Source organism: Elephantulus edwardii, unplaced genomic scaffold, assembly GCF_000299155.1.
Source record: "Elephantulus edwardii isolate Elephantulus edwardi_28Jun2011 unplaced genomic scaffold, EleEdw1.0 scaffold00086, whole genome shotgun sequence".
Lineage (NCBI taxonomy): Eukaryota > Metazoa > Chordata > Mammalia > Macroscelidea > Macroscelididae > Elephantulus > Elephantulus edwardii.
In genome coordinates, this window is record NW_006399836.1 from 3,019,776 (window position 1) to 3,027,653 (window position 7,878).

Consider the following 7,878-nt stretch of genomic DNA (forward strand, 5'->3'; position numbering starts at 1 on the left):
TGACGCTTTTGCTATTCAGTAGCAATAGTTCCCACGCATCCAAGCAACAAGCCAACCATCAAAGTACCATAAACTGATCTACAGAATGCCTCAGTCGCAAGTCAAAACTTTTCTCACGCTGTAATTTATTATACTAATTTATTTACAAAATTCGAATATATTGTTTTTCAGACCATTCTTCCAACTTCCCTCATCCCCTCATCAAATTGTACAACCCCATGATTAATCCACCCTCCCCACCCCGCACAGCCTCATCCCTCTGCTTCCACCCTCCCCCCTCTTAAAACCTCGTACTCAATTTAAAAGCGACGTATGATAGGGTATTATGGTTATCACAAGAGTCCACAATTAAGGTTGCATAGTGGAATGTACTTGGGGCGGTGGGAGGGGTGGGAGAGGATTTTGTCCCAGGGAGGGAGTGTTTCTTTTACTTTTAAAAGAGAGGAGCGAAAAAAAATTTTAACAAAATAAAAGAGAGGAGCGAACTGGGGGAGGGGGGGCTGGGAGGGAAGAGAAGTGCAGCAATGAATGAATGGAAATCCAAAATATCTGTAAATGTTCATTAAAATTATTTTTTTTAAAACCCCTCATATTCATTCTACAATAATGGTTTTATACAATATTTGTCCTTGTGGCACTGAGTCAGTTCACTCAGTATTAATGCTCTCCAGTCCCTCCCAAGCTAGGTAATAATTTACAAAGTCATTGCTCCTGCGTGCCGCAGTATTCCTTTGTACGAATGTACCGTAATTTCTCAGTCCATTCGATGGTGGTTGGAACGCTGTAAATTTTAACGCGAGTTTGTCTATCTTTTCCCCCGAAGCCGCTAGCTGATCGGAAGCTTTTTGTTAACAACGCAACACACTACAGATTATTTACGAGAGCCCCTTAGAGAGAGAAGAAAGTGAATCATTAAAGTAGAAAAAGACGCCTTCAAATTCAGAACAGAACCGAAGTCATTTCTACCCCCACGTTCCCAGACGGGGCTCGAGGGCGACACCCACTGTGACGCCACTTCCGCTTCCGGCTTCCGGCGGCTATTTTTCAGTTCGTCGGTGAGCGATTTTCCAGTGGTGCCGCCTGCAGAGGAAGTGTGAGGCTTCGGAACTGTGAGGCGGAGGAAGTGTGAGGCTGCGGAACCGGAGCCATGGTGAGTGCGCGCGCGCTCGCCGGGCCGGGGGCCGGGAGTCGGGGGACTCGGGTTCGCGTCGCTCGGGAACCTCTCGGGGTCGTAGATCGCCTCTCATCTGGCTGGCCGGGCCTGGGGCTAGAGGTCGGGCAGCCTCATGAGGCCCGCGGAGCCGGGCCCGGGATTCGAACGTGCACGGGCCCGCCCGTGGTTAGAATGCAAGCAGCCGCGCGGTCCCGGGCTCCCGGGCGAGTGTTAGAACTCCGGGGATCTTAGTGCCAATCCCTGATCGGAGTCGTGGTCCGGGAGGAAGAGGCCAGCCCACGTGGGAGAGCGTAGAAGGCGCTCTGCAAAGCCTGGTGCCTCTTCCCCGCCCCCGATCCCTGAGAACATGGCTTGGGGCCACTCCGCCCGCTGCCGCCCCCGTCGCTGGGGCTCCCGGGAGGAAGGGGAGCCCCGGGGTCGAGTCGCACGTGCTCGGCAGTGAGGAGGGGATGCGGGGCCCGGAGGGACTGCGTGCGGCTCCTCTTCAGGCCCAGCTGGGGACAGGATTGTGTCCTGCTTGCTGACATTTGGTCGGGAGAGTTTGCAGGACACTTCGGTAGTGGGGTTCTGTCCTTTTCTAGAGGCCCGGGGCGCCCCCTCCTTCCTCGTGTGGGAACCGGAGCGTGGCTGCGCTGGGCGTTACTGACTTGTGCCCGGCGTGCTGTCAGCGTGGGGCCTGGGAAGGTTTGCAGCTAGACGGACTCAGGCAGGTAGTTTGGTTTCACATTTGAGCTTCACTTTAAGTTCATTACATAATTACAACAATCTTTAATTGTTGGGTGCCTGAGGATCCCCTGTCTGTGCATTGGATTGTTGTTTGCTCTGGAGTCACAGCCAGCCAGCCCATAGCTGACCTTCCAGCAGGTGTTCGGAGGCGTGAAGTCACAGGGCGGGAGATGGCCCACCTTTCTCAGAATAGCTGGTGCTTTGAACCTGGTGCTTTTGGGGTGGCAGCTCAGTGAGGCCACCGGAGTTTTCTGCGTTAGACTGTTGTGCGCCATCAAGTCGGAGCCAGCCCGTAGCTCACCCTCCAGTGGATTTTCAGAGGCAGTAAATGACGTAGGAGATTGCCTGGCCTACTCTCTGGGAGCAGCTGGTAGATTAGAACTGCATGCCTTTCGGTTGGAGCACAGCTTCTTAACACTGTTGTTGTTATGTGTCATTAGGACCTCCTTAAATCACGTATGATGATGATGTTGTTATGTGCTGTTCTCAAGTGACTACTTGAGACTCATAGCGACCCTGTGTACCACAGCTCTAACCCTGCTCTATTCTGTGCTGATCTCATTGTCTCAGACACGCCTATCCCCTTTACCCCAGTCACTGAATCAATCCACCTCATAGAGGGTCTTCCCCTCCTGTGCTGTCCCTCCACCCTCCCAAGCATGACGCCCCTCTCCAAGGACTGGTCCCACCTTGCAACATGTCCAACGAAGCTTCAGAATCCTTGCCTCTAAGGAGCAGCCTGGCTTCACCCTCTCTGGGAGGAACCTGTTTGTTCTCCCAGCAGTCCGTGGTATATCATGGTATATTCAGTACTCTTCTCCAGCACCACAGCTCAAAGGCATCAACTCTCCTTCTATCCTCCCTAGTCATTGTCCAGATCTCTGATGCATAGCAGGTAATTGCCTGTATCAGAGGCACCTTAGTCTCCAGATGGACATCATGTACTGAGTGTTAATTCTGGTTGATATTTCTTTAGGAGGAAGGAGCTTGCAAAACACTTCGGTATTGGGGTTTCATCCATTTAATGAGGTTTGGAGCCACCCTCTCCCTCTTTTCAGGTGCAGCTCAAGGATAGAGCGTTTGACTGCATCAGATAGTAACTAAAAATTGAGTATTCTGATTTCTAGAGGTGAATTGTGGGAAGCCACAGTAGAAATACTGCAGTTTAAATGGAGGAGTGCGTTGAGTTAGTGTGATGTCCTTTCTTGCTCAGGAGGAGGATAAAGGTATGATTATGATCAGTTTATGGGCATTTGGTTTCTCAGAAAACAAGATGCCAAACCAGTAGCAAGGAGAAATATGGAGGTGATTCAGAAAGAAAGGAAAAGAATCCACCAGATGCTGTGCTGAAGGAGAGGCATTCTCCTCCTGTACCTGTCAGATCCGATTTGATGGGACACACACGAAAGAAAGGAAAAGAAACAGAACTCTGTGACTTAGCATACTTTGGTGCTCTCTAAAAGGTTGATAGATCATCCAGGTCAACCTAGAGGTGCCTCAGGAGAAAGTCCCAGATAGTCAGCCATTGAAAACCCTATAGAAGGAACGTGTTTATAGTCCTCCAGGAGTCAGGGTCAACTTGATAGCACCTGGGGTGTTTGCAATTATATATTAAATTAGTGACCACAGGAAAAAGGTGATTTGCATCTAGTTCTGTAGCTGACTTTAGGGGAGTGGTGTTGTGAACCCAAAGGCCACACCTCTAGCTGCCCTGCAATCCCACATGCACTAGGGGAGAAGGGCAGTCTCCTCCTGTGCAGTTCAATGCTTCTGAAAACCTGGACGGTCAGCTATAGGCAACCACATACAACAAAACAGGAAGATGATCATTTGCACCCTGCGTGATTTACAGCCTCGGAAATCCCCTGGAGGTTGCTGGGAGTTGGAACCTCCTCAGTGGTAGTGAATTTGTAAGCGGAGATGGACAGGCTGGTGTTCAGTGTGTGTTGGTGAGGACCTGGCCACTATGTCTCTCAGTTGTTGATTAAAGTATTTTTTAACTTGTCAAGGACAATTTGGGGTTCATCTTGACGATTTGTTTCTTTCCCTAGACTGAGGCCGATGTAAATCCGAAAGCCTATCCCCTGGCGGATGCCCACCTTACCAAGAAGCTGTTGGACCTTGTCCAGCAGTCCTGTAACTACAAACAGCTTCGGAAAGGAGCCAATGAGGGTAAATAAAACATGAGAGGGTGTGCGCATTGCAGTGGTGTGGGGCTCTCTGACTGCCATCTGGAGTTTTAATTTGGAGGGAAGGCTGGATATATGTTGTTTTGCTTTTTGGTTTTATGTGTGTGTGCCCCTCCCTCCAAAAAAAACCCCAACAACAACAGAAAAAAATACCAACAGTCCATGAAAGTCTGTTACAGAGATGACAGAGTGGTGTAGTGGTGATTATTATTATTAGGTGCCATCTAGTAGCAACCCTATGGACAACATATCTGAAGTCCTGCCCTTGCTGTGATTAAAAGTCTACAAATGACTGACAAGTCTTTTGAGCTGGGATGTTCAGGGAAGGTCTTTCTCAGGCGGTAAAGTTTGGACACATAATATATGAAAATTTATGAGAGTATTAGATTACAGGCCAAGTGCAAGAACTTTGGCAGGCTGGTGTCACTGAAGAAGTGACAGGTAAGATGAGGCCTTGGAAGCTATTACTGGCAGTTCACACTATTCAGTATAAGTCTGTTGATCAGAAACCACTCAAAAGATTGGGCTTACCCTAATGAGTGAATCACACTGCAAGGGTTCTGGGGGGGGGGGGGGGATCATCTGTAGTGTGAGGTGCCATCAAATCAGGTCTGACCCCCAGCAATCCTTTGTACAACACGGATGCTGCCTTCTAGTTGTCCTCACGTAACACTTTAAGGAGATCTTTTGCAGTAGATTTGCCTACTGCAATAATGGTTTTGGTTTTTTGACTGCCACTTCCATAGTTGTTGATTTGGAATCCAAGTAAAGGAATGGTTTCACTCTTGTTCCGTAGTGAAGGCTTTGTTTTTTGGTCTGGTTTTTTTTCCTTTGTTGAAGTATAATCTTTACTAAATGTTGTAATTTTTTATCTTCATCAGTAGGTATTTCACATTCTCTTCATTTTAATCAGTCAGGATTGTGTCTTCTGCATATAACGCAGGCTTTTAATGGCTCTTTGTCCAACCCTGGTGCCCACTTTCTCTGATTATTTGTTCAGCACACAGATTGAGCAAATATGAGGAAAGGATCCAACCCTGAAGCACACCTTTCCGGTATTTTCTTATTCTGTACAAGCTCGTGCTTCATAGTCTCTGTAGAGACTGTGTTATGTCGTTAAGAGCCAGTGAGTGAGAACCGCCTTGTAGCTGGCCCCCCATCAGGTTTTCAGAGGCAGTCAGACACATACATGGGAGGAGATTGCTCATCTTTCTCTTGTGGAGTATCTGGTGAATTGGAACCTCTGGCCTTTGGATTAACGGTGCAACTGCTAGACCACCAGAGCTACCTGCATGAGCACAATTAAGTATTCTGGAATCCCCATTCTTTGCAGTGTGACTTGTTAGGATCCAGACAGTCAGATGCCTTCACGTATTCAGTAATACACAGGTAAACATCCTTCACAACAAATTGTGGTTGGCCTGGAGGAAAATAGGAATCCCAGAACACTTGATTGTGCTTATGTGAAACCTATACTTGGACCAGGAAGCAGTCCTGAGAACAGAGCAGGGAAACACTGCATGGCTCAGAATCAGGAAAAGAGTGTGTCAGGGATGCGTCCTGTCTCCATATTTTTGCAGAACAGCTCATTCGGGAATCTGGGCTTATGAGGAGGAAGGTGGCATCAGGATTGGAGGAAGACTCATACACATGACACAGCCTTGCTTGCTGAAACTTAGGAGGACCTGAAGCACTTACTATAGAAGGTCAAGGACTGCATGTAGTCTTCAATATGGATTGAAGCTCAAAATAAAGAAGACAAAGATTCTCACCACTGGGCAAGTTGGTAGTACCATGAAGGATGGAGAAGAGATTGAGGTTGTTAACAGTTACATCTTGCTTGGCTCCACAGTCAACACTCTTTTTAACACTAGTAGTCAGGAAATCAAAAGACCTCTATCTTCGTCGTATACTTCCTGTGTTGTTCAGGAAGTACCAGGGATCCTTAAGGACTGCATCTTGGGTGAATTGGTTCTTCAGTTCTTTCAGCTAGAGAAGTGCCAAGAGTGTTTTTCCCTTTTGGTTTTATGTGTGATACTAAATTTCTTGATATTTATCTTATATTAAAATATAAGTGTATGATTTTTATTGTGATTTGATTGAAAATTTACAAAGCAGGTTGGTTTTTCACTCATACACTCATATCACATAATCTGAATCTCATATCTGGGTGAATGCTGCTCTTTGGACTTTATGTGGTTGGTCTTCAGTTAATTTTCACTCCTTCACATTCAGGAACAAAAGCTCTATGGACTCCCATAAAATAGGTTCTTTGGTTTGTTTGGTTTTTTTTCATCCGTATAGGAACGTTTTATACATTTGAGGAGGGAGAGAGCACGGTTCCATCTATGACAATTATAAACCCCAGAATAATAGCTTGTCCAGGACACAGGAGTATCTGTCATGTGAAACCCTGGAGGAGATTGGTTCTGGGCTGCTCCTTGGCCCACAGGGCCCAGATCCCTTTGTTCTTGCCCCTTTGCTGGCTGTAGTGAGCTGCTTAGGATGCAAGATTCCTGCTGAATAACCATTGTGCTCAGACGCATAGTCACAGTATTGCAAGGCAGACTGGGAAATGTAGTCTTTAGGCTTTGTTGACCATTTTCTACCCCTCTTCCCCCCAGTCCACTCCACAATGTACCCCTCGTTCCAGATTATTGTCATTCATATATTCTTTAGGATAGTTACTTCCCTCATTTGTCCTAATGCTGTGTTCATTATCCACTTTTACTCCATTCTCTCCCAAATCCCCCCACCATGTGTGTTCTATTTTATAATAATGGAGTTAAGTAGTATTTGTCCTTTTTGTGACTGAAATATTTCCTCCAGGCTCTTCCATGTTGTATAATGTTTTATGGGTTCATTGTTTTTCAATGCTGTGTACTATTGTGTGAATTTTGTGTGCATCAGATGGCCTTCTCTAGTGACTATACCATTTTACATTCCCACCAGCAGTGAATAAGAATTCCAATCTCTTCACAACCTCACCAGCATTTGTTGTTTGCTGCCCTATTGAACTTTGCTATTGTTTCTGGGGTGAGATGATAGCTCAGTTGTTTTGCAAATATAGTCTTACTAAGGTCTTTAAATTCAGGAAGATTTACTTTGGGCACATGGCTAGGAAAGACTGGTCCTTGGAGAAGGACATCCTGCTTTGAAGGGTGGAGGGGACAGTGCAGGAGAGGAAGACCCTAAGGGAGATGGATTGATACCGTGACTGAGGCAATGAGGGTTGATTTGTCAGAATTAGTGAGACTGGCTCAGGACAGGGCACGCTTCAGAGCTGCTGTACCTAGGGTTGCTACGGGTCACAGGCGACTGAACAATACTTAAGGTTGTAGTTGGCTCTCATTAAAATAGAGAATAGGAAATAGATTTAGGATGTGTTTTAAAGACAGAACTAACTAATGAGCATAGTGCAGGATTTGAGTAATTGGTGTTTGAATTTTTTACAATTAGTTGAATTCTAGGACAACTCCAAGGGGTGGGGGGGTGGCTTGAACTTGTTCTTTCCTTGGAAACCACTTTGCTATGGTTTTCCTATTCTCTGTCCCAAGCCCCATGTTATCTATTGATCACTTCTGTCTGTCTCTCCACAGCCACCAAAACCCTGAACAGAGGCATCTCCGAATTTATCGTGATGGCTGCGGACGCTGAGCCACTGGAGATCATCCTGCACCTCCCTCTGCTGTGTGAAGACAAAAACGTGCCCTATGTGTTTGTGCGCTCCAAGCAGGCCCTGGGGCGGGCCTGTGGCGTGTCCAGGCCCGTCATCGCCTGCTCTGTCAC

General features: G+C 46.9%; 1 protein-coding gene across 1 annotated transcript in view; it reads left to right on the forward strand.

Annotated features, from left to right (window-relative positions):
• The first annotated feature begins 1,120 nt into the window (after positions 1-1,120).
• Positions 1,121-7,878, forward strand: part of NHP2L1 (NHP2 non-histone chromosome protein 2-like 1 (S. cerevisiae)) — a 14,377-nt gene continuing 7,619 nt past the window's right edge. Inside the window, exons 1-3 of the mRNA XM_006890184.1 lie at positions 1,121-1,150; positions 3,952-4,072; positions 7,689-7,873. Of these exons, the coding sequence (XP_006890246.1) occupies positions 1,148-1,150; positions 3,952-4,072; positions 7,689-7,873 (309 nt within the window). The 5' untranslated portion in view covers positions 1,121-1,147. The remainder of the gene's footprint in view (positions 1,151-3,951; positions 4,073-7,688; positions 7,874-7,878) is intronic.